We start from the raw sequence: 26,763 nt of genomic DNA, 5'->3' as shown, positions 1-26,763 counted from the left end.
CTATATGAGGCAGGAAAATATCCACGAACATGAGAAAACTAAACCAACAGAAACACACCCAGAAATGATACAAATTAAGGAATAAGCAGACAAGGGCTTCAAAACAGCTATTAAAGTATTTGGGAATTCAAAGGAAAACATAAACATAAGGAACATACAGAGAATCTCAACAAAAATATGATGGAAACTACAAAATATCAAGCCAATTTTAGAAATACAAAAATATACAAGACAGTATCTGAGCGTGGGCTGTGATGGGGCCCACCGGGCCACCAATGGGCTGACGGGATCTCAGCATACTTACAACAGGCAAGCTGCTCCTTAGCACTGGAAGCTCTGGTTTATGGGATCTCAAAATCAGAAATATGGAAAAAATCTCTTAACACAGTACAGCTCTAAAAAAAAAAAAATCTAACTTCTAATCCCATATGCTATTACTTAGGTCCCTATTCAAGGCAGAAAGAAAAGACTAATATTTATGGCCTGGCAAACAGAGCCAAAACAAGTTGCAACCCCATTTAAAACATTCTCAAGTGGCATTAATTTTATAAAGCAATAATGGAAAAATATCAAAGTGGAACTAAATAGTTCCTGTTTTGGTTTGCAAACTCTGCAATCTGTAGTTTCAAAAAATGCATTAGCAACAATCTGGCTCCTTCTCTCCAAGCATACATAGGAAATATCATTTGGCATATGAGAGTTATTCCCATAAAGATGAGTCACATAATAAGCAAATGATCATTACCTCAAATTATATGAAATGGAAAGAAGCCATTAATGCAGCATTAAGGTCATAAATTCACACATTTGGAAGCCAACAAAATAAAACATTAGTTCTCAAAGCATTATTATCCCATCCATGCTGCCACATTAACTGTACACACTAAAACCTCTAACAAATATATTATAATTTGTGTGAAATACAGAGGGTTAAGCTTCCCATTTTCATGTTAACTTGCAGATCTCTCAGTTTACACACTGGCTAAGAGTGAGTGTCTAAAGTCACAACTTAAAAGGGCCCTGCAGGTCTGAATCACTCCAACATTCTGAACATGCTTCTCAACAGCTCACCACAGGCTACCCAAGCCCTCACCCAACAAAAGCATGGCACTGGGAAAAAGGTAATTAAATACCTATTCCTAAATTATTCTTCTGGGAACTTCTTGATCCTTACACATTATGTAAACTGGGTCTAGTCTACTTTCATAAGCATTGGTGAGGAGGTAACTGAAAGTAAATTCAGAAGATGCTAGAGCTTGCACAAACACTGCTCTCCTAGTATTCTCAACAGAATACTAAGCAAACAGAACCCTTTCTCTATTCTTTGTGGTATGTATACACGTTTGTGTGCATAAGGAATAAAAACCCTGAATATCATGACAATTATCCATTTTATATACATATACACAAATTTTTATAAATATATATATAGTCATAAATTTCTAGAATTAACTCACAGGAGTAGGCAAATATACTTTGTTGATACATAAATTCATAAAAATCATTGTAATAGTTCCCAAGTGCCATTACCCACTTGACAGCATCAGGAATTGGGTGACTACTCTGTAAGACAGCACACTGGGCATCAGGAACAAAAAAAGTTGAGTAAGATGGGAGCCCTGCCTTCAAAGAATTTTCAATCTAATGGGCAATCAGACAAGCAAATCAACAATTAAGGGGAAAAAAAGATTAGCTTGAGTGTGGTGATGCATGCACAAACCAGTCCTAGGAAAACATTAAGAAGGATGTCCAAATGATGAGGAAGCGGGCAGGAAGGGAAGGTTTCCCAGGAGAGTGGATGCCTAACTAAAATACGCAAGACTCATTAATTAAATAGAAAAGCAGAGCTTCTAGGCAAAAGGAACCATCTGTACCAAGGCATGAAAAGCACGATGGGGATGGGAAAGCACGAGCTGCTTTGTACTAGAACACGGGCTGTACGGCAGGAGGATCTTAAGGTACAGACTGACTGAAAGGTCAGAAAAAATGAGCAGTATTCTACAGTCAATGGGGAACAACTGAAGATTTTAGGCAGAACAGGACTAGTAGCGGCGGCGGTAAAGGAAGTTTAAAGTCTCCTACGTACTTAGTATGTGTCAGACGTTATCCTAAGAGCTTTACATATATTAGCTTATGTTATTTTTGTCCACAAGTCAGTCTGTAACATTGCGCCATTCATGACAGGTAACTGAGGCTCAGAGAGTAAGGCAGCTTGTCCAGGGTCACATTTCTAGAAAGCAGAAGGCAGATCTGAAGGATAACTGAACGGAATTCCCATTTAACAGCAATCAGTTTGGTAAGCGGTGTGAAGTGTGGATCAGTGAGAGGCAAAGAGAAGAAAACCTGGTCAGGAGACTATTGCAGTGGGGGGAACAACTTTGTAAAAATGTTAAAAGCCTGAGCTAGGGCTGTGATGGCGGAAGCAGAGGCCGGAGACATCTTCACAGGTTCCCAGGGCTTGAAGTTCCGCAAAGGCGATGCTTCCCCACTGTGTCAGCACAGCTGCAGTGAAGTATTTCTGTCTTTCCTGACAGGCTGCAAACCCTTAAGTCAAGGTCACCTGTAGCTTACTGCTCATTTTATACACAGCACCTAGGAGTGCCTGGCACATGGCAGGAGCTTAATATTTGTCAAAGAAAGAAAAAAGAGAAGGAAAAAGAATGAGAAAATGTGTTGACTTCTGGCCTGGTACGGACAATGGTATCACTGACAATCCAGGGGACAGAGCCAAGGAACAGATTACAAGAGGTCAATTTATATAAACAAATAGGCAGTTTTATATTTGTTTTTAAGTTACAATACATACTGTGCGTACAGACAACTCCATAAGAACTATTACTATCTTATCAAACAGCAGATGTGGAATTACAGAAGTACAGCAATTCTGACATACTAATAGAATATCACCACTCATAAGAAAACCGAAAACATCTTTCACACATCTGATCTGTAATTTTCTGAACACATGTGGATGAACAAAAATGAGAAAGATGAGAGGGAAACTTGCCCTGAGCCACACTCACTAATGGCACATCTGACAAGGAGCTTAAGACCACCACTGCCACAGAGAAGTTGAGGGGAAATCCTCTGTATTACGATCATTTTGTGGATTTCAGAACTATCGATGTCTTCCTTCTCCTTGCTCTTTCACTGTCAAGGATTTATCATCTTACCCTTATGCTACCTTGGAGATAAAATACACATACTACGTTCTTCCAGTTAAATGACAAAATGCATATAAAGCAGTGTCTGGCACACAGTAAGGACACTCCAAATGTCTGTCATCATCACAACAACCACGATTACCATCATTAGGATTCCTACAACCAGGACACTTAAACTGACCCAAGGTCAGACAGATGGAACTGCAGGTCCCTAAGTAGAACACAGAGAATAGCTGCATTTACCTAACAGCACCTTCCTAATTATTTTCTTCCCGTAAGATTCCCTCTGCCGGGGCACCTGGGTGGCTCAGTGGGTTAAGCCTCTGCCTTCGGCTCAGGTCATGATCTCAGGATCCTGGGATCGAGTCCCACATCAGGCTCCCTGCTCAGCTTCCCCCTCTCCCTCTGCTACTCTCCCCACTTGTGCTCTCTCCCCTTCTCTCACTCTCTGTCAAATAAATAAATTCTTAAAAAAAAAAAAAAAAAAAAGATTCCCTCTGCCTTTTCATACCTACTCCTGCAGACAGAAACAAACCCCTGGCTTCTCCTAACTTCGACTCAACCCTTAGGTTGCTTTCCAAAGTCACTTTTTCTCAACAATCTCATCTCACAGCCCTGGTTAAGCACTCACTCTGCTCTATATTTTTCCTTCAACAGATTTGTCAAAGTTAGTTATTATATTCTGAGTGTCTCTATACCTCAAGAGGTAGGGGACCGTGCCTTTTTGCTCACAGTCATATCCCTAGTACCCTGCAAAATGGTTCGGATACATAAATGATAGTAATTTGTGCTGAATACATCAGAAGAAAAAGCAAATCCCAGATTTTTTTTACTGGTCTGTATCTAATCAACTCTTGACTTACACATATTTTTTTTTTTTTGCATTGAATTCAAAATAAAAGCCTAGAGGCACCCGGCTGGCACAGCCAGTAGAGCACGTGACGCCATCTCAGGCTCAGGAGTTTAAGCCCCACACTGGGTGGAGAGATTACATTGAAAAACAAACGAACAAAAAAAAAACTACAGACACAAATAATTTATCCCAAAATTGACATAGACTTTTATCTTAAAACAGTTTCAATTTCAAATATCTTCAAAATGTCCAAAATGGACAAAGCAAAACATTTAAGGCAGTAAGAGAAATCAGTTAAGAAGTTTTAAAATTATTTTAATAGAGTGGCAACAATCCTTATCAATATTTAATATCTACTCTGCCTTCTAAGGAAGTGTTAACTTCCTTCTAACAGTGTTAACTGTTGTAAATTTAAAATTTTCATTTTTTCCCAATATTTTGGAAACTCTTACCTTGACACTTCCCAATAATAGATGTAAAATCATCTTTTGCAGACCTGAAAAATATGTGCAAAATTAAGCCAACAGTTTCACCCCAACACAATTTTGTCATACGAGGAAACCCCACAAAAATGTTAGACAACTTGTCTGCCCAACACTAACCCAGTCCTTCTCTCAGACATGGATTTGTGCTCAAATAAGACCCTTCCATTGGTGACAATGTTTTCTTCCAAACTTATATCACCAGAAACAGAGCAACACCTGGAATAGTTTATATACGTATACAGTGTAAGTATATACATAAGCATAAGTTAGATGAAGCATGGTCTTTTAATACAATACAGATGCATGGCGCCTCCACAAAGGTTCTGATTCAACAAACATGGAATGGGGCCGATGCAACTTTTTTTTTTTTTTTAAGAAAACACCATTTATAGATTTTTTTTTTAATTTATTTATGTGACAGACAGAGATCACAAGTAGGCAGAGAGGCAGGCAGAGAGAGAGGAGGAAGCAGGCTCCCTGCTGAGCAGAGAGCACAATGCGGGGCTCCATCCCAGGACCCTGGCATCATGACCTGAGCTGAAGGCAGAGGCTTTAACCCACTGAGCCACCCAGGCGCCCTGATATTTCTTAAAGCTCCACAGATTGATCTTGGTCAAGAACCATGGTCTGTATCATATTATGAAGTTTAAATCACTTACGGAAAAAAAGTCTTGCTTTAATAATCAAATAGTTTGGTGACCATAGTTGTTAGGTGACCATAGTTGTTACCTGTGACCCATTTAAAATCTGTGATCTTGAAATATTTATCAAAGTAATATAATTATGCTTAAAAATAAAAATTGGTAAACCTTCTAGAATATAATTAACAATTCTCAAAAAAACCTTAACACCCACAGTAATTTGATCTAGCAGTTCAACTGCTTTAATGAAGTTATCCCTGGGAAATAATTACAGATACACACAAATCTCATGGAAATTCATGCAGCCTAATTTATGAAAGAGAAAAATACAGCCAGTAGAAGATTAGATTTTCCTAATGCTCTCAATGAAATATTATGCAATTACTGTACATGATTTGAAAATATAACATCTTCCCATAAGTTATCAAGAAAATAAGTATCAAATAGACTGTACAGAATGTATTATTGGACTGAAGATCACACACACACAGAGAAAAGGTACAAAAAACATACAGCATTTTGGCTGACCTGTAGGTAATTTGTAGTTCTTCTTTCTTAAATACTTAACTCTTTTCTAATATTGGTAAAAATGATAAGCATCAGTTTTAAAACAAATTGTAAAAAGTAATATTTATTAAAATATGACAGACAAAAGCTAATTATAAATACAGTAATAAATTTCTTCAAGAAATTGACTATTCATCCTCCAAGTAGAATACAGCAGAAAGAACACAGGCTTTGGGGTGCCTGGTGGCTCAGTTGGTTGAGTGTCTGCCTTTGGCTCAGGTCATGGTCCTGGGGTTTTGGGATCTGGGGATGGAGCCCCACATCAGGCTCTCTGCTCGGCAGGAAGCCTGCTTCTCCCTCTCTCACTCCCCCTGCTTGTGTTCCTTCTCTCACTGTCTGTCAAATAAATAAATAAAATCTTTAAAAAAAAAAAAAAGAAAGAAAGAAAGAACATGGTCTTTGAAGTGAGGCTGACCTGATTTCAGCTCATCCGGGTAACCTGGACAAAATATTCAACAGGAGTTTTATTTCCTCTCAGTAACATAGATTGGGTAAGAGCAACTTCATAGCTTAGGGAAGGATTTAAAAAGACGTTATGTATAAATTAGCACAAACTAGACCTAAGTCAGTGTTTATTACTTTCATCCTTAATATCATCACAAATAATAGCTGCTCTTCTGCTGGAGAAATGGAAAGAGGGAGACAAATTCTGTTCTGTCAAAACTTCACAAATATATCCACTTAAGCAAATTTGGGGGAAGATCTCTTTTTTTTTTGAGTCCTTATTTAAATGTTTTTTGTTGTTTTCTGAGATGGCTCCTAATTAGTTCCTGTATTTGTAGCAGCCCATAATCGTAAGAAATTGTTACTTCACTCTTTAGGAAAAAAGGAAACACATATTATACTTATAATATGTCATTTCTGCCAAATTACAAATTAAAGTAGCAATTCACAAGAAGTCAGCTTTTTATCCGCATGAGCCCACACACAAGCAGGTTAGGTGTGCGGTATTGGCGCAAATGACGGGAGTCATCAGCCACTCACTACAAACATGCTGGGGAACAGCAGCCCTGGTACAGTGTTGCAAAAGGCAGGGCTCTCTCTCAACTAAAACTAATATGTGTTTCAGCTTTTCATTTTTTTCTCCTCAAAAAACACTGCCTAGTTATGACTGCTTCCAAGTATGAAATAATGACCTCAGACATTAGAGTGCTCCTTCATATTCGAATACAATCAACAAATAGTGACAGAATCCCACGTGCCGACTAGCATACTGGAGCCAATCTGACCTTCTATGTGCCTTCACCATAGCACAAAAAACAAACGTGCAATAGTGAGAACAAAGGTCTTAACTCAGGCATAGCCATTGTGCATAAGGTTTTACTTTGAGGATCTACCTGGCACTTTTTCTTTCCTAACCATTCTGTATCTTTGCTCAAACACTCTTCCTTTCAGGTTCCTACAAAATGTAGTAACCCCACAAAATTCAGCAAAGGGAACTGTCTGCCAGCTCTGAGCAAGTCAGTGGACTATACCCTGTAATATCCTCCCAGCATCTGCTTCTTCTATCCCACTCACAAACACCTTACTTACTCACCAAACATCAACTAGGCGCCTATTACATCCAAGGAGATAAAAGCTACTTGGGAGGGGTGCCTGGCTGGCTGTCGATTAAACATCTGACTCTTGATTTGGGCTTGGGTCATGACCTCAGGGTCCTGGGATCAAGCCCTGCATTGGGCTCCACGCTCAGCGGGGAGTCTGCTGGAGATTCTCTCTCTCCCTCTCTCTCTGCCCTGCTCCCTGCTCGTGCATGTTCTCGCATGCATGTGCGCGCGCTCTATCTCCTTCTCTCTCTCTAGCACTGCAAGGGGAAAAGGGCAGGGGTTGCTTCCAAGGAACACACAGTGTCACTGGACTTGGAGACACCAGATCCCACTCACGCGGAATTTTAAAAGAATGACAACCCTGGAGTTGCGCAAAGTAGAGGCCCTAACTGTACCAGGGGAACCAGAATGTAAGCATACACGCATATACGGCTCAACAACATGATCAAAAGGTAGTAGAGATCAGTGGTTCAAAGCTGGAACACTGAAGCTAGAATGGTAGATTTCAAATCCTCAAGCAAGTAATTTAGCCATATTGTGTCAGCTTCCTCATTTCTAAAATGGAGAAAAATAGCAATACATACCTCACAGGGCTGATGCAAAGATTAAATGAATTAGCACATGCAACGCACTTATAAGAGTGCCCAACACCATTAGCATTAGCCTACCATTAGGTATAACGGTGTTGCTTTCAGGAGCATAGCAGATTAGTACTTAAGCAGTGAGGGGGAGGGATGGGTCCATAGGGAGTGTGTTCCCGAAAAGCTTCCTGATGGAATCCATGCCTCACCATGTAAGACTCCTTAGATATACTAATGTTATCAAAACCTTTTGCAAATTATGCATCAGATGAATAAGATCCTGATGAGCATACTTTCATTGCCTAGAAATCCTCCCTCACCACTTAGTCTCAAATACATGAGTGAATTCCTAGAGTTGAATATGTTTACAAGTTTTATAAATATTTTACACTCTAACAATCAAGTGGCAAATCCTTTTATAAAAGCAAATTTTTTTTTCATCTCATCACAAATTGTATTAACAAGTTCCATAAATCCTTGGTCAAACTCTTCTTCACTGGCCTACCAATCCCATCCCCATATGCACATTCTGACCGTAACACCTAAGATCATTCCACTGATGTTCTCATTTCATGGGAGGAAGATGGAAATTTTGAGGATTAACTGCTATATATAAAGTCACACCATAAGCGTATTTCTCAAAAAGATAGATTTCACATTCCTGCAACAAACGCAATAGCAAGTACTCGCCCAATCCTATAAACGGAAGTCCAAAAATTGTGCCAACTTGATGCTTACTGATGCTATAGGAAAAAAAGAGGGACTTGCCTATCAAAGCCATGCCAAATTAAGAAATGTAGTTTTGAAAGGCTGTCATTATTGCCAATCATCTCCATCCTGATGATTGTACAAAGGATCAGGAAACAAAGCCTCCACATCTGAAGCTGATGCTCCAATGGGGGCAAACCTCTGTCTACTCCCCCACAAGTGGAGGGTCCAGTTCTGTTTGGATAACTGCAAAAAGAAAGTACACAAACAGAAAGCTAAAACCAGTGTGGTAACAACTGAGTGTTCATTATACTATGTTTAATCAAGAATAATGAAGTAGGGGCGCCTGGGTGGCTCAGTGGGTTAAAACCTCTGCCTTCGGCTCAGGTCATGATCCCAGGGTCCTGGAATCGAGCCCCGCATAGGGCTCTCTCCTCAACGGGGAGCCTGCTTCCCCCTCTCTCTCTGCCTGCTGCTCTGCCTACTTGTGATCTCTGTCTGTCAAAAAAAGAATAATGAAGTATTGGGGAAAAGTCTGGACTGGTATCTAGACATCCCGAAATTTTAGTCTCATTGTTTTTTGTTTTTTGGTTTTATTTAAGATTATTTATTTATTTATTTGATAGGGATCACAAGCAGGCAGAAAGGCAGGCAGAGAGAGAGGGAGAAGCAGACTCCTTGCTAAGCCTACTGAGCAGAGAGCCCAATGCGGGGCTCGATCCCAGGGTCCTGCGATCATGATCTGAGCCAAAGGCAGAGGCCTTAATCCACTGAGCCACCCAGGAGCCCCTCTCATTGTTTATTTTTAAATACCAGGAGTTACACTTTGCCTGAAGGAGTAGCCTCTAATTTTAGAAATGCAACATGTTTAGTCTGCGCTATTTGTAATTTCAAAAAAAAAAAAAAACATTAACCAGTTTTCCTAAATTAGTTGCTATTTCTTTTACAACTGATATATGACTTTAAAATAAAGTACATGGGGGGATGCCTGGGTGGCTCAGTCGGTTGATCATCTGACTTCAGTTCAGGTTGCCATCTCAGGATCCTGGGATCCAGCCTTGCTTAAGCCCCCTGCTCAGCGGGGAGCCTGCTTCTCCCTCCCCTCTCCTCTCCGCTCCCCCTCGTCCTGCTCTTGCTCTCTAATAAAAAAAATAAATAAAAATTAAAAAAATAAAATTAAAAAAAAAAATAAAGTACATGGAAAGCCCAGCTTAGAGAAGCCTTCTAGATGTGAATATAATAACCATTGAATGTCTCAAGATGACAGACTATCATTGGCCTCAAGTAATACATAGTCTTTGTCTTTTGCAGACTCATATTCCATCCAGAGCTTTATGCCAACAGAACAAAGTGGTCCCTACTTTAATACCTTGTTGATCATCTGCTTTAGCTGACTTAGCAGTAACTAGTTAAATAAGAAAGCCTTCTAAGTTCTGAAGATATGCCTGGTCTACTGAAAAAGTAACATTTCTCAGGTAACAGCAGACTGATTCAGGGAGTAGACTCTGCTATTCTGACAAAGTATCTCTTACCCTATAATTGACATAAGTGATGTTTGAGGCCTCACAAAATTATGTGAGCTAATGGTAAAATCCCCTTAAATTCACCCCTCCAAAACTCTTAGTTCCCATAAATCAAGTAAAATTTTCTCAAGGGACATTTTAAATACGAATAACATTAACAATTACCTGATCTCTACACACTGATCCTGAACAGCAGCCAAAAGTTTTCCATTGCTTTCATGGGAGAGAAAGAGAAAAAAAATTCTATATAATTATTTGTAGCAGTCTTCAACAAAGATGGAATAACTTTAAGAAGTTAAAAATCATTTTTAAATGCTTTCACATCTTCCATTACCCAACTTTTGATCTTAAAGTAGTATAAAAGTACCAAAGCGTACACAAAAATGATCCAATATAGTTGAGTTAATACATTTAAAAGATACCCAGTCATATGTGACAAAGTGAATTCACATGCAATAAAAAAAAATAAATAAAATCAAGACTGCAAGCTAAAAGAACCCAAAATTAATATCCATAATGAAATTTAAGTGCTAATCCCGGTAGAGAAACACAAATTTTTAACACCTTACCTTGCAAGTACCAAATGCCAGTTTATCTGTTTATTAACCAAACGAACCAGTCCATCAGGGAGCAAAAAAGGCACAGGGCTGAAACAACACATTAGCCAACTTAAAATCTAATCATGAAAGACACATATAAATAAATAAATATTATAAACAGCATATAGAGCCATAGGAAGATAAGATTTTTTCCATTAGAAGATTTGAATATTGGTAAACCCAAAAGAGTTAGTTATCTAAAAGTTGACCACATACATCTCTCTTTTTCCAGAAAAACATGGTAGTATGTTCAAATACATAAATTTCATGTCCTTTCTAAGGAAAAGACATCAAAGATACCAGTAACATAGCAGAGTGAGCCTGTAAGAAACCCTTCCTGTTATACACACCTAGAAATCCTGACTCACCTCTAGCAAATTCTAGTATACAGCTAAACTCATAAGAACAAAAGGAGTCCTCAAGTGTTAGAAATGAAAGAGGAACTTAAAGTTAGAATTGGGTAGAGGTACAAGAACTCAAAAGAGAAAGCAACACCTGGGACAGGAAAGGAGCTGCGGGGGCCTAGAAAGAACAAGAGCTGGAAGGGAGTTGCTGGCATGGCCAGCACCACCCTTGACCCCTTGACAGGACTGCACTCTCAGAGAAAAGAAAACTAGACAAACTTCAACATGGGGGGGGGGGGGTCATTGTCATTCAAGAATACCATCTCTGTCTGGAATTTGATCTGTGGGAGGATGGGAATGAAATCCCCATAAAAAAGAAAAACCCCAGCCTTTACTACCTGCAAGATCAGACCGCAATTTCAACTCACTCAAGGGGTGTGAGAATCGCCATGCATAAGCTCACAATAACATCACTCACAAAAGACGGGAGGAAAGGATTCACCGTCAATGCATGGGCAGATACAACAAATCAAGAGTAACACAGGAGGAAATCAAGAAAATAGATGGAAAAGAAGAATAAAGAAAACAAGCTGGTGGGGAAAAAAGGGAAAAACACTATGGCAATTAGAAAACAAAAAAGTAGGATAAAAGTATCAGTAATAGACTTTCAGCATATTTACATTCATGTCTGAAACACAAAATATTTTATACCACGGCAGTTACAGGACTGTTATAACAAAGATATGAAACATGCATGTGAATGATACCATCAACTTGAGGATGACAATTTCCTCTAGAGGGGAAGTAGGGGAGGGGGGCAAAGAGTTGTAACAGTTCGCATAAAAAGAGGGAAAGGCTCTCTGAACAAAACAGCAACAACTGCCTAATTCCCATGCAGATAACACTATAATAAACTTGTTTAGACTTATAGCATCTATAGTTCTCCGTCTGTTTATAATAATTCACAATTAAAAGAAAAAAAAAAACTTTAAAAGATAAAACCACCTGAAGCAAATATTGCCCCCAAAACCTTTAGGTTTCTTTACTATAAACTCAAGAGCAAAAGCTGAACTTTTCTCAGTTAACTTTAGGTTACTTATGAAAGTCATATATCATGTAGAAGATTAAATAATCACTTCATGGTGCATTGGGGTATACTGACATTATTTTCTGCCCATACTTCCCCTTATAAGATGTTCAGGACTAGCAAGCTAGACCACCCAGTGAGCTCAGGAAAAACAGCCCACCTCTCAAATATTCCTCCCCATCCCTGCCCCTCCAGCACCTCTTAACTCTTTACCCTATCATACTGGACACACACCTCCAAAAGAAGATAAAATTCAATAAGAAATTTAATTTACACACACACACACACACACATACACACACACACACACACACACACACACACACAGCAGATGAAAAAAAAATCAGAGCTAATCTAGAGAAGAGCCAAAGGTTGCTTTTATAAAACTTTATTATCTCTGAAGCTTTTAAGATTAGATATTCTTTTTTTTTTTTTTTTAAAGATTTTATTTATTTGACAGAGATCACAAGTAGGCAGAGAGACAGGTAGAGAGAGCGGAGGAAGCAGGCTCCCTGCTGAGCAGAGAGCCAGATGTGGGGCTTGATCCCAGGACCCTGGGATCATGACCCGAGCTGAAGGCAGAGGCTATAACCCACTGAGCCACCCAGGAGCCCCAAGATTAGATATTCTTAAACAATCTGTGTTAAAAACATCTATGAAACAATTCCTATACACCTGTCTAAAAGCACAACTGTATCATTTGTCAAAACAATCACTTCTTTCCTCCTTTGAAGGTTGAACACTCACATCATGCCTAAAAAGACTTAACACTCAAAAGAATGAAAAAGTATCCAAGAACTGAAACACAAAGAACCTTCCCTGATGCTCAGAGACTGAATATTGACCACAAGAACTGTTATTACAATAAGAACAAACTTGTGTTTAAAAAGATCCCCAACAGGGCACCTGGGTGGCTCAGTGGGTTAAGCCTCTGCCTTTGGCTCAGATCATGATCTCAGGGTCCTGGGATCGAGCCCAGCATCGGGCTCTTTGCTTAGAGGGGAGCCTGCTTCTCTCTCTCTCTCTGCCTGCCTCTCTGCCTACTTGGGATCTTTCTCTGTCAAATAAATAAATAAAATCTTTAAAAAAAATAATAAAATAAAATAAAAAGATCCCCAAGCTCCAGACCCATCATGTGGGCATTCAAGATAAGGCTGACAACACTCACCAGAGAAACCAGAAGTCCTCCAGAGATATTCTGACTAATGACTAAAGAACAAAAATTACCCGAAGTCAACTGAGATATCTTGTCAGTGTAGCAACTATTTGAAAAGGTTTACTTCATTCACCGGAATGTCAGCATCTGGATCACAACCTGAAGTTTCAATTCTGAAAACTTAAGTCATAAGTAGGATAATATTTGTATTTGACATTCGGAAGAGACACTTACCTGTACCAGATGTATTGGCGTAAAAATAATAAATGATCTGTAATAAAAATAACAAAACCAAATATGAATCAGCTATTGTCTAGGAATCGCTTTCAAATTAGCTTCAGCGATAAGTCTAAAATATACTGCAGAGTGAGTCATTACAAAATATAGAGAACAAAATTCTTAAAATAAAGGAATATAATCTAATATACAGTGTAACTTTTATAACATCAGACATTTCTGCATATTAAGTCCCAAGTATGTGTTACTCGAAACTTTCAAGTTATTTCCTAACAGTACAAAAAGGAAATGTGGGAAATGTGGTTTGAGATGTTAAATGTCACCAAAGAGGCTTTAACAAAACCAAGGAGTAGAAGTCATAGTAATCACCTCTTAAAACCAAAATATTTGTATACAAATTAAGATATTATTTTGTACTTTACAGCAAAGATTTAAAAAAAAAAATAATAACACTTAAAATGCAGAAGTCCAGGGGAAACAAAATCTCTAACACACTGAAAATAAGGGGACATCTCACTTGAGTCAGGAGGCTAGAAGGGGGAGCAGGACCTTTCAACATCGATTATAGGAAGGAGTGTCAGGCCTCAACAGGAGAATCAAGAGGAAAGTATCATCAGTTACAGGCCCCAAGAAGGAAGACATGTACCTGTACCAATGCACTATCACACCGCCTGCAAGAAACAGACTCCCCCTGCAACTCAGGGGATAAGAAACCATCATCACCCTGAAAGCTTTTTTCCACTCGACCTTCATTCAAAACAACCCCTCCCAACTTCCTCCTCTTCCAGAAAATAATGTTCTTCTCCTCTGTTTGTTGGACTAAGCTATAGTTTTACTATAACTTGTTTGTCCTGAATGGCAATTCTGTTATTCCTGAATAAAGAGGAATTTTGCTGATAACTGACAGTTTGCTTTTAAGATTAACTACACTATTGACAAATAATGTTTTATATGATCTCATTTAAAATGTATATGGGAATGTGAATATGTAGGTGTAGAGCAATAAAAAAAAAAGAATGAAGGGTAAGACACTCCCTCCAGGTGGCAAAATGAGAAATTATTTATCTGAATTTGTGGTTATCCATAGCCTCTGAATTTCTCTATATGAATTTTATTACTTATGTACATTTTCTTAATTACCAAAATTTTAAAACATTCATCACAATGAGAACTGAATATGCTAGTCCTTATAATAGAAGATAAAATTAGAGTTAATTTCAAGTACTTAGCTCCTTTGAAACTGAATCTGCTCTGTGTAAGTAGTTCAAATTCATCAGTTATTACAAGGATGAGCTTTGGAGCCAGAAAAACAATGCAGTCAAATTCCAAATGAGTGACCTTGGGCAAGTTTCCTCATCTAAAAACATGAAGTCCTAATAGCACCTACCTTGTTGATCTAATAAAGGATTAGATCAATAAATATAAATAAAGTTCTCCTGGCATCAACTTAATGCAACCAGTGCTCAAGTCTTTCTCAGATACCCTGAGCTCATATGCAAAGTCTGTCAGGAGTTACACGAATGCTCTGGTTAATCAAAATTTTAATCTGAATAACTCTAACCAGATGTTGCTGGAACATCATGTAAACCACTTAAAACAGCTTGTCACTTTCTGTGTCCAGACTCTGAGACACTGGGTTTGATTTTCTTCAGCTCTTCTAGAACACATCCATAATAGTTAACCTTAAGCCATACTTTAGCTCTAAGCTGGATTAAAAATGTGTGCGTATACATACACTTATATGCACGTATATATCCACATATCATATATAGTCAAAATACATACATATATATGTATATGTATAAAATTAAACTCAGGTAACATGTATGCTATTCACTTTTATCTGGCGTTATAAGTCTAAAAGAACGCTTTAAAATTCCTAAAGTTTTTGAGACACCTGTGTGGCTCAGTTAAGTGCTTGCCTTTGGCGGAGGTCATGATCCCAAGGTCCTGGGATATAGTCCCGCATCAGGCTCCTTGCTCAGCGGGGAGCCTGCTTCTGCCTCTACCTGCTGCTACCCCCTGCTTGTGTTCTGACAAATAAATAAAAATCTTTTTAAAAGTAAGTAAATAAATTTCCTAAAGTTTCAAAAACAGTAAAGTTATAAATGAAATGAAAAAATTATCTATCATTATAGAGAGAAAAATAAGCTGTATTTACCTCTAATCGCTTTTGTGATGATAAAGGATGCACCATGTTTTCGGTTGCCTCTAGACTGCAATGGGGAAAAAGAATTTACATTTGAGAATTTTCTAGGAATACTTACACAATACGTAAGGTTACGTTTTCTTTGCTAATATGCAGTGCAGGGTACAAGTTACCAATATTTAAAAACCACTATTCAGAAACAAAAGAAGTAAAAGAAGGACTGAAAACCGTGACAGCAAAAGTAAGCATGGTAGAGTTATAGGCATTTGTCCCAACAAATTTTGAGGGGAGGACAAGGATTGAAGGTGGAAACTCAAACACCAAATATCAAAACACCAGTCCAGAGACAGAAGTCGTCAAGGGCAAAGACCATGTTGGTTGTCAGTTCAGCAGTCTACTTGGGTGGGTTAGAGAGGCCTAAAGTAATCTTTGCTTGCAGGAGAAGTGCTCATGTGGATTAATAAACTCGTACCTGCAGGCAAATTTGAGTATTTGTTGTATATCCACAGAGAAAAGGCTACCAACACGCACACTGATACACAAGTGGTATACTAAATAGTTCCCAAGTACAGACTAAACACTAAACTAAACAATAGCAGGCACTACAAATAATGAATACGATGTACTAATGTGCCTGTTAAGAGAGGAACACGGACATACTGGAAGTGCAGTCAGATACAACCAAAAAGCACAGAAAAGATATTTCACTCCACTAACATGAATTGATTATCCACTGATCAGTAATACACAGTTTGGTCCTAGGGAGGGTTATAAAGATGAAACAGATGTAATTGTCCTCCAAGAGCTTGAAGAGGGATATGTGAAATCAATCGAACCAGAACAAAACCAAACCCAAAAAAAAGTGCTATGACATTTCAATGTAAGTTGATGCTGTGCTTTTTTTAATCGATTTATCATGTGAAGCATTCTGCAACGTTCCAGTAAAGAACCAATGGGTGCTAAGGAGTGAATATGCAATCTTTTTCCACCAATAGCAGCAGCAACATACAACATCCTAACTACATACCCTACAATATTCATTGTTCAAGACCAACAGAAACTAAGTAAAAACTTGAAAAACAGTATGTACAGCCTAAAAAAAAAAAAATACACTATTCAAGACAAGCAGAGAACTGCAATGGAAAGGAGGTTAAAGAAAAACTACAAATTTTATAGATCGGAGAATGAGCAGTTTCTCTGGTAAAGAAACAGGAAAAGTGTTGTAATAAAGAGTCCATAGGTCAGGACTCCTTGATCTTTAATAAAAGTCCTTCTGAATCTTGTTGCATCCTCGGAGTCTAAAACAATGACAGGCGCTCAGTACATACGTTGAATAAATGTGGATTCCTGGTTCCTACTGGTCACCTTATGCTGGGAGTCCCCTCTCTGTGCAACAACTGAAAACCCCAAGGTCCAGTTAAGGTTACGAACCCCTTGAACCCTTTCTTCAGGGCGGAACCCAACGCCAGGTCAGCAGCTCCTCACTCTTCTCTGTCGCTTTGTTCAAACCACTATCACAGCGCAATTACACTAAGTAGCAAAAAGGGTTCACTGGATGGTCTCCCATCTAGACTGCAGACGCTACCAAAAGTTATTCACCTTTCCATGCCCACCGCCCGACACAGTATCTGGGACGTGGACGGACACACACGTAAATTATCTGAGACACGGACGGACACACTGGCACTTTAAATGCTTGTTTACTGAAATGCACAGGAATGGGTGCAATTCAGCACCAAGGAGGGGTAAAGGTCTGATGCCGCACTCCGCGGCGGCCCTCCAGATGCTGAGTGGACTGTAGGGTCATGGAAAGTTCTCCCGCTGCAGAGAGCTCAGCCCCGGTCAGCTCTTGCCTCGCCGCCTCCCGGAAAGGACCCCCGAGAATCCAGGCAACAGGAGGACCCTGGAGTCCAACCTTGTGCCTCCCCTCCAAACTGAGGAGAAGCGAAACTGAGATCCCGAATGGGAAGGTTCGTGCCCCAGAGCCCGCGGTTTTGCCCCGACGACCAAATTCGGAAGCCCAGGGGGGCTCTCGGGTACCTTCCGCTTTAGGGCACCCAGATCCCCGTTAGCTCGCGGCGCCGTTGCCACGGCGACAGCACAAGCGGCGGAGCCCTGCTCCCCCTCCCACCCGGCTCCACTACCCTACGTGGCTCTGCTACGTGGCTCTCCCCGGACAGCGCCCGCGCCAGGCTGGCCGCAGCTCTGGAGGGGCCTGGTTCACCTGCACTTCTGTCTCCGAGGGCCACTCGGTGTTGACCAACAAGTCATAGAGAATCGTCTCCTCCTCTCCCTCCGCAGCGGCTGGATTCACAGCCGGCGCCGTCTCGGAGGCCGCCATGTTCGCCCGGGAATGGAGCAACCGAAGCGGGGACACTACGGCATCTCGCAAGGGACAAACTTCCCAGGCCGCTGTCGCTTTTGATTCACGGGAAGGAGGTGTGGTTAACTGGGCGTGGAAAGGAACTACTGGATTAACCCTTTTAAGAGCAGGAAATAGTGACTATTGCTTGTCAGGGATACGACTTAGGTCCGGGTCCCCGGGCACCCCTTGTTTACCAATCTGCGTGAGATGAACATGTCTGAACCGCTCCTATCCAGACAGCTTCTCCAAAAGAGCAATGGTACAAGTATCTAAGATGTTAGCATTCATTTGCCTATCTGTGGCCAAATACAAAGAGTGCTAACAGTGGTTTTTAAATAAGTAGCAAAAATGATGCAACGCAACAGATTAAGCCAATGAAAGGTGTCAGAGGAACGATGCCATAGGAGCTCAGAAAAAGCAACAAAGGTCACAGAGTCTGGGCCAGCTTTCTGGAGGAGTGGAGCTTGTCTTTGGTCTGTAAGTAGAATTTGAATCAAGCTGAGAAGGTTCGGGAGAGCATCTCAAGTAAGGGGAAATTGGGTGAACAAAGACAGGCAGAAAAATGCATAGTTGAAAGAGCAGGCAGCTGAATATAACCCAAGTGGGAAAAGGGTATGGAAGCAATAAACTTGAAATAACACATTGAGGACCTACTTGGAACTAAACTGCCAGCCTCATTTGTTCATTTATTCATTTAACAAGTGCCTCTGTGTAACCCTAATGAATATACAGTGTACAAGAAATTAGCACTGTGTCACATTCAAAAGAAACACAAATACTGAAGATTTCTTGCAGGAATTATATTGCATAATATCCCTTAAGATGCATTCGGCAGTAATGCAATTAAAAACCTCAGCTGGGAAGCCTAGGGATCCCATTTCTTGCAAAGTTAAATGACCTCAAAGCCTGCCCTAGATCACCTGCCCACTCCCCTTACTCTCCCACCTCACTCCTGCTTCTCACCGCTCCACCCACCACCTTCGGCCACACTGACCTTGCTGTTTGGGAACACAGCAAACACACTTCCCTTCAGGGACTTTGCAAGGGTTGTTCCCTCTGTTTGGAAGGTTTTCTATTAGGTATTTGTCTCTCTCTCTCATTTCCAAGTTTTTGTTCAAATGTCACCTTCTCTCTGGAAGCCTACCCTGACTGCTTATTTCTAAATTTGTAACCACCTTCCCTGAACTCCAGATCCCCCCTTACCTTCTGTTTTTCTCCTATAACATTTATCACCAAAACACTATATAATGTATGTTTCATTCCATTTTTGTATTGTCTGTCCCCATTCACTAAAATGTAGGCTCCACCAGGACAGAGTGCACTACCATATACATACCACTGCTGAAATAGAAAAAAAAAAAAAAATCAGCTTTTTCCCTGTGTAGGGAAAATCCAGTTCTTCCCTACTACATGTTTTTTTCCTATGAACCTCCTACCTACACCAAACACTTTATTATTATTAACATATAGTGTATTATTTGCTTCGGGGCATCAGTCTTACACAATTCACAGCACTCATCATAGCCCATACCCTCCCCAATGTCCATCACCCAGCCACCCCATCCCTCCCAACTTCCTCCACTCCAGCAACCCTCAGTTTTTTCCTGAGATTAAGAGTCTCTTATGGTTTGTCTCCCTCCCCAGTCCCATCTTGTTTCATATTTTTCCCTCCCTTCCCCAACAACCCCCTGCCCTGCCTCTCAAATTCCTCATATCAGAGAGATCATATGATAATTGTCTTTCTCTAACTGACTTATTTTGCTTAGCATATCACCCTCTAGTTCTATCCACATCCTTGTAAATGGCAAGATTTCAGGGGTTTTTGATGGCTGCATATTATTCCGTGGTGTGTGTGTGTGTGTGTGTGTGTGTGTGTGTGTGTATACTAATACATACCACATCTTCTTTATCCATTCGTCTGTTGATGGACATCTAGGTTCTTTCCATGCTTTGGCTATTGTGGGCATTGCTGCTATAAACATTCAGGTGCACATGCCCCTTCCAAATGCAAGCTGGTGCAGCCACTCTGGAAAACAGCATGGAGGTTCCTCAAAAAGTTGAAAATAGAGCTACACTACGACCCAGCAATCACACTACTGGGTATTTGCCCTAAATATACAAATGTAGTGATACACCAAACACTTCTGACAGTTCTGGTTACCAAATGTGTGGAGGTTTTCCCCCACACCATCAAGTAATTCTCAGACACCAGCGGAATGTCCCAAGAGTTCGACCCTCTCTTCCAGAGATGGGATCAGATACCACAGGTTCGGGCTCAGTCGCACAACACTGCCTCCACACACATGCACACTCCCATACACTTCAGATGCCAGTGGAAAGCCCAGGTGCTTCTGTGTAAGCAGTGCGTGCTAACAACACGGGCCACGGGAGCACCTTATCACCTGTGCCTCTGACTACCAGCTACAGGTCAGATTCCAAAGACCCCTCTTCTCGGGTTCGATTAATTTGCTAGAGCAGCTCACAGAACTCAGGAAAACACAGGTCTACCAGGTTATTAAGGAATATGATAAAGGATACAGATGAAAGCCAGATGAAGAGGTACATAAGGCAAGGTCTGGGAGGGTTCCAAGTGCAAGAACTTATGGTCCTGTGCAGCTGGGGAGTGTCACCCCCTCTTGTGGTTGTATTCACCAGCCGGGAAGCTCTCCAACCCCTCCCCCCACCCCGACTGTTGAAAATTTTATACAGGCTTCCTCACTTAAGCATGATCAATGATTAATTCCATTTCCAACTCCTCTCCTCCCTCCGGAGAAAGGGGCAGAAAAGTCCAAGCTTCTAATCATGGCTTGGCCTGTCTGGTGACCTGCTGCCATTAAAGAGTCATCTAGAAGCCCACTCAGAGTCGCTTTGCTAAAACAAGACACTCCTAGTGCTGTTATCACTTAGGAGTTTACAAAGGTTTTAGAAGCCCTGGGTCAGGCATGTGGTCGAAGACAAATATTGGAACAAGAGATACACCTAGTATTATCCCTTAAGGAATACAAGGATGTTAGGAGCTCTGCCAGGAACCAGGGGGAAAGACCCATAGCTGTATTTTCCTTCTATCTCACAAATGCCATATACCTTGCTACTATATCCCCAGAATATACACCAGAATTTGGCACAGAGCACAGGACAAGATATATATGTATTTGTTGAATAAATGAAAAACTTCCCCCAGAACCTTTTTCAAACTTTGTTTCCCCCAAAGTACTTCTCTTCAGAGCAGTGGTGTTTTTTGATCAGATTCTCAACCGCGGACCCCAGACATGTGCACGCAGATGTGGCATGAGGTAGAGCATTAAGAGGCAGGAATGCCATTCAGTGGAAATACACAGGGAAGGTGGCCCCTGGAGCTGCAAGTCCTCCTTGGTCCTGCCTTCACCCCGTCCTGCACACCAAGTCTCCTCGGCTCTCCTCTCCTCCCCAGCTCATCCAAGAGTCTGGGACAGAGACTGAGATTGCTCTCTGCTTCCTCCATGCCCTTCACCGCCTTCAGCGGATCAGCGCCCAAACAGCCAGGAGGTAATTGGCCAAGCTGACACAGCTCGGTATGTGAAGGGGACAGGTGCAAACATACCACCAAGAAAATGGTTTTCTTTTAGCATCATCACACTGTAAATTGCTTTATCTGTCCTCACGCAGCCCCACTTGCCATAGTCTATACAGCAGAACAGGAGACCTAAGGCCACGCCTGACTGATCCATGGGAGCTCCCGGTCTAAAGAAACAGCAAGCATGGGCTGAAACCACACCACATGACTGCACGTTTAAATTGGAGCAATTTCTGGAAGGAAAATTCTACCCCCAGACATGCTCTGAGCAGATGGATAAGCAGGTTAGGAAGCCCTCTTCGCCACTACTTAAACTCTGGAATATTTCTTGGAAAAAGAAGAAGGTGAGGTGCCCACTAAAAGGGAAGAAGGTGGGAAGAATAAAGAGATCCTGAGAAGAGGTCCAAATCTACAGCATCAGACCTTCCACAGAGGAGATCTACAGAGAAGAGATCAATTTCAAATCAAAATTCAGCTGAGTTTAAGGGTCAGGATGATTTAAGACAGATGGGGGGGGCAAGGACTCAGTCAAGTCGCTAATGGGTCTTATTTTCAGTAACTATATGATTAACTGTCCAAACTGAGACACTTTGAGAATGAAAAGGAGTGATTTTAATAATTCACCTAGGAAAACAGGCATGAAACAGGACTCTCTTGGGCAAGCTGATATGATGGGCACACTAAACTAGAACCAGAGAGTGGCGACACTGTGAAGAAGGCATGGGTATTTCATAAAGACAGCAAGACTCTTCCTGATTCTCTAAGGGTGATGGACGGAGTGACAGCGACCATCCTTGCCTGCCCAGGCCATTAGTTTTCGGAGAAACTGTTTCCCTCACTCTCCCTTCACTCTGCCTCCTTGATCCAAGCCTCTCCACTCAGAAAGCCCCATTCCCCTGACCTCTAGCACTGGGCAGAGAATTCTTCCCTGGCCTGGACTGATTGACTTTACAGTGGAAGTGGAGGAAAAGCATTGTTCCTTTTCAGATCACATGGTTTAAAAAAGACAAATTGGGAGTTTTAGCAGCCCTCTTACTCACCGTGTACAGAACCTTCTCTGCAGGGAAAGAGAATGAAGCCAATGAGAAGGAAAACAAAACCAACCAACCAAACAAAAAACCAGAGAAGAGATAAAGACCTCATTTGGTATTAACAGGTGTGAGATAAGTGACATCTTCGTCCTTCGTTCGTGACCCAGGGAGTTCACCTGAGGCTAATTTGAGTTGAATGTCAATGCATTCAAACCACTCCTCTGTCAACATTCCTACAATAGACTTTGCAAATTTCCCTCATTTAGAATCCTTATTTAGGGTATGGATCTCTGCAATGTTGCTTCTGACACATTCGAATTAGTATTAATAAAACATAAATGGTATTATTACATCAATACATTGATAGTAACCATGGCTTACAAAACTCTTACGTCCTCATGGAAGACTGAAGCTTGGGGCAATGCCAGATCACAACAGAGCCAAAATTCAAACACATTTCCTCAAGTCTTGATCCTCTGATCTTTTCTTCACATCATAGCATGTCACTGAGAAGACAGATGGAGCGCTTAGATGGTTGAAAGTGGAAATGAACTGTTCTGGATGACAACCAACACGTGGAGTGGGAGAATTGTCAACGTGTTCTGTCGGGGGGGGGGGGAGGTAGATATTAAGGATATTATATATGAGAGTTTGGTTGCCACATATTACCGTGGTCATCCAACAAATTCTTAATTTAGCTGAGAGTCCAGGCCTGGTTTAAAGGTAGTTTAAGTCTGGGCACATCGGTTAAGCATCTGCCTTCAGCTCAGGTCAAGATCCCAAGGGTCTTGGGATTCAGTCTTGAATCTGGCTCCCTGCTCAGTGGGGAGTCTGCTTCTCCCTCACTCTCCGCCTGCCACTCCCCACTTGCTTGTGCTCTCCTGCTCTCTCTCGCTCTGTCAAATAAATCAATAAAATCTTTTAAAAAATAATAAAATACAATTTAAGTCATGAATAAGTTATTTCTCGAAAGAAAAATTTGTTTTCCACATTACCAACACAAATAGTAACTCTGTGAGCGGCTTAAAGAAATAAGACTGAAATAAAAATTGAGACAATTCCAAAATAGGCATTTTAAAGAGAAGTGATTTGATGTTTTTATAAGCCTTGGATGAGGGGAAGGAAAAAGATAAAATGTTTCATTTCTTCCTATCCTTCACATCATATCATTACACCTCAGAGGAACTAAAATGTAATTCTCCTTCACTTTGCTGAAATAGAAATAGACATTTCTACCTTAGAACCAAACAAAATTTACTTAACACTACCTTACATAAAGGAATTGTTTTTTCCCTATTAATTCTTCCATGTAGAGCCATCATTAACTGATAGGTTCATTTTGTAGGAGCTCTGTGTTTTAGCTTGTATCAGCTAAAAAGCCTATTAATCCAAAAGCCATTAATGATTCAGCATTTAACCCATTATGCTTCTGCATATTAAAGACTTAAAGAGATTAATGCATCATATGAAGTTGCTTCCATTTTTAGTTTGAAATTGCATAATAAAATTGAATTTGGACATTTTTTAAAAAGATTTTATTAATTTATTTGAGAGGGAAAGAAAGCGTGCACACACATGGGAGGTGATGGTAGGGCAGAGGAAGAGGTAGACTTCCCACAGAGCAGGGAGCCCAATCCCAAGAGGGACTCCATTCCAGGACTCCCGAGATCATGACCTGAGTCAAAGGCAGACACTTAAATAACTGAGCCACCAGGAGCCCTGAATTTGGGCATTTAAATGCTACCTGTTACAAGTGTCATACATTTGTACTTGATTGAATGGTAAACTAGCTCTTTACGAAGAGAATGTTAGTCGTAATGATAAAATAATATTCAGAGCAACTTTCAACATTCTATTTCCTCCAGAAAGCCTGGAGAACCCCAGTCAATTCTATAAATCTCTTGGCAGCCAAATAGACATCATAAAGCTCATGCATGGTATTACCTAAGAAAAAACCTCTAGCCCCTTACTTAAAGCTCCTTTCCTCTAATTTGCTGCACAATTCATATAGGCCATTACTTCCCCCCTCCCCCCCATTTCCTCACTCACAAATCATATGGAACAACCAGCTGGGCAATAGGCCTTACCAGACCCACATGTAGCACAGGCAGCAAGTGTGAGAGCAAGCAAATCAATTGGTTAAAAAAAAAAAAAAGGAAAGAAAAAGTGAATGTATTTAATTTAGATAAATTCATTTACCTTGGCAAATTAGTCAATACTGACTTACAAGTGACTGGCCATTCTGTTTCATTTGGTTTAAAAACAAAGGTAGATGATCTGTAATATACTTGAAAGCATCAAAAATAAGATGAATTAATGGATGGATTGAGGATGAATACATGGAAAGATGTGATAAAACAAGAGTAGAAAATACTAACGATAGAATCTGAGGGCTGGGTGCACGAGTGTTCAGTGTAAAATCCTTTCATACTGTTATTATATATTTGGGAGCAGGATTTGATATTAAATAACTCCAGATTTCAATAGGAAAACCTACTGTTATTATATATTTCCTTCAAAAGGAAGAAAGAAGACATACGTCTTTCAAACCAGAGGATGGAATGGAATAACGGAAATTTTTAAACTATCAATTTGAGGCAGGGAAAGAATAAATGCACAAATATAGACCAATGTAAAGAGAAAATCCTGCCACTGGAGTAAGGTGGTACAATAATCATGAAGCTAACATCACTCACGCACACATGGGAGCCCACAGACACACATACACATACACGTGTGTGTCCTCACATACGGCAAGCACATCCAGCATACTCCCTGCCTGTCTCACCTTGGTTTATTAAGAGTGGTTTCAGAAGTTTGGGATTTCTTCCCTGCTCCTTTCAATTGTTTGAACCACTTACTGGAAATTCTCAGTCACTACATCTTCAAAGGTTGCCTGTGCACCATTGTCCTTAGAGCCAAGAGGGACGTCATAGCCCCTTTAGCCAGAGCCTCCCTCCCATACCCTGCATTTCTTTGTGTTTCTGCTCTACATTCAGGATAAGTTCTTCAGTTCTCTTTTCCAGTTCCCTCTGGCTCACTTTTCAGGCTAATCTATGTGTAATTTTCCCGCCAGGTTTTTAATATCAATTATTATAGATATTTTACTTCTGGAAGTCCTTTATTTTTTCTTTAATCAAGTATGCTAGTCATTTTGTTAGTTTGTTGCTTCTTATGTTTCCATTCCTACTTTTAGAAATACATCAAATATAATTTGTATTCTCTACCTGATATTTCCAATACCTAAAGTCTTCAAAGGCCTTTCTTAAATTTCCTGCTGACTCTTGCTCATGGTGACTTGTTTCTTTGTGCACTGTGTGTGCATGTGTTGATAACTGTGAGTTGGAATCCATTCTGGGAGTTTAGAGGCCTGGCTTGGATGGTGCCTTCCCCTGGGAAGACTTGCCTTCAATTTTGCAAGGCACTCATGAGTCTTGGATCCCCTTTATTTTTTTATTTTATTTTATTTTATTTTTTTAAAGATTTTATTTATTTATTTGACAGATAGAGATCACAAGCAGGCAGAAAGGCAGGCAGAGAGAGAGGAGGAAGCAGGCTCCCTGCTGAGCAGAGAGCCCGATGTGGGGCTCTATCCCAGGACCCTGGGATCATGACCTGAGCCGAAGGCAGAGGCTTAACCCACTGAGCCACCCAGGCGCCCCATTGGATCCCCTTTAAATTAAGACTCTAAATTATTTCAGATGTTACAAATTCTGTAAATTCAGGCAGGCCGTGGCCACAAATTCTCAAAGGAGAGTTTTGTAGCCACTCAGATTCCAGGCTGAGCAGACAAGTTTATTTGCTGTCTGTCTCTGTTTTAGGAGACTTTATGTTAATAGGGTCGCTCATCATGGATCCTAATTTTTTGTAGGTTGATCGGTGCTCCAACTCCCCTTCCTATCCCAAGTCTGAGGCCTTGACGCAGCCTCTCCATCCCACCACACCTCCATCACCAGCCCTGAAGCCAAAACTCATCCCTGAGGCTGCTGGTGACGTCACTACTTCTGGGAATTCTCCTGGCTGTTGTCAGGACTCGGAGGTTCTTTTCCTTCTCACAAACTCATCCACTCATTTTAAAGCTGTGTTTCTGCTTTTATATTCTAGCCAGCACTCTCAGTGTTTGTAAGAGTCTCTCAGGATGTCTTGTCTGACCAATTATCTGAAATGAACCTC

The 26,763-nt window shown here is 40.6% G+C and overlaps 1 protein-coding gene across 2 annotated transcripts in view; it reads right to left on the bottom strand.

Moving 5' to 3' along the window:
* The window catches only part of LOC111154100 (neuroblastoma amplified sequence), a 333,307-nt gene extending 315,218 nt beyond the window's left edge, over positions 1 to 18,089 (bottom strand). Inside the window, exons 1-6 of one of the 2 annotated variants that reach the window (XM_022513484.1) lie at positions 17,866 to 18,089; positions 15,654 to 15,708; positions 13,490 to 13,526; positions 10,639 to 10,716; positions 10,235 to 10,282; positions 4,470 to 4,513 (exon numbers count right to left, since the gene is read on the bottom strand). In XM_022513484.1, coding sequence (XP_022369192.1) covers positions 4,470 to 4,513; positions 10,235 to 10,282; positions 10,639 to 10,716; positions 13,490 to 13,526; positions 15,654 to 15,708; positions 17,866 to 17,982 — 379 coding nt within the window. In that variant the 5' untranslated portion in view covers positions 17,983 to 18,089. The remainder of the gene's footprint in view (positions 1 to 4,469; positions 4,514 to 10,234; positions 10,283 to 10,638; positions 10,717 to 13,489; positions 13,527 to 15,653; positions 15,709 to 17,865) is intronic. The other variant, XM_022513482.1, reaches the window with a different exon arrangement.
* Between the last annotated feature and the right edge of the window lie 8,674 nt (positions 18,090 to 26,763).

This window comes from Enhydra lutris, unplaced genomic scaffold (genome assembly GCF_002288905.1).
Source record: "Enhydra lutris kenyoni isolate GAN:26980312 unplaced genomic scaffold, ASM228890v2 scaffoldscaffold35, whole genome shotgun sequence".
In the NCBI taxonomy this organism is placed as follows: Eukaryota; Metazoa; Chordata; class Mammalia; order Carnivora; family Mustelidae; genus Enhydra; species Enhydra lutris.
This window is presented reverse-complemented; position numbering and strand designations above follow the sequence as displayed.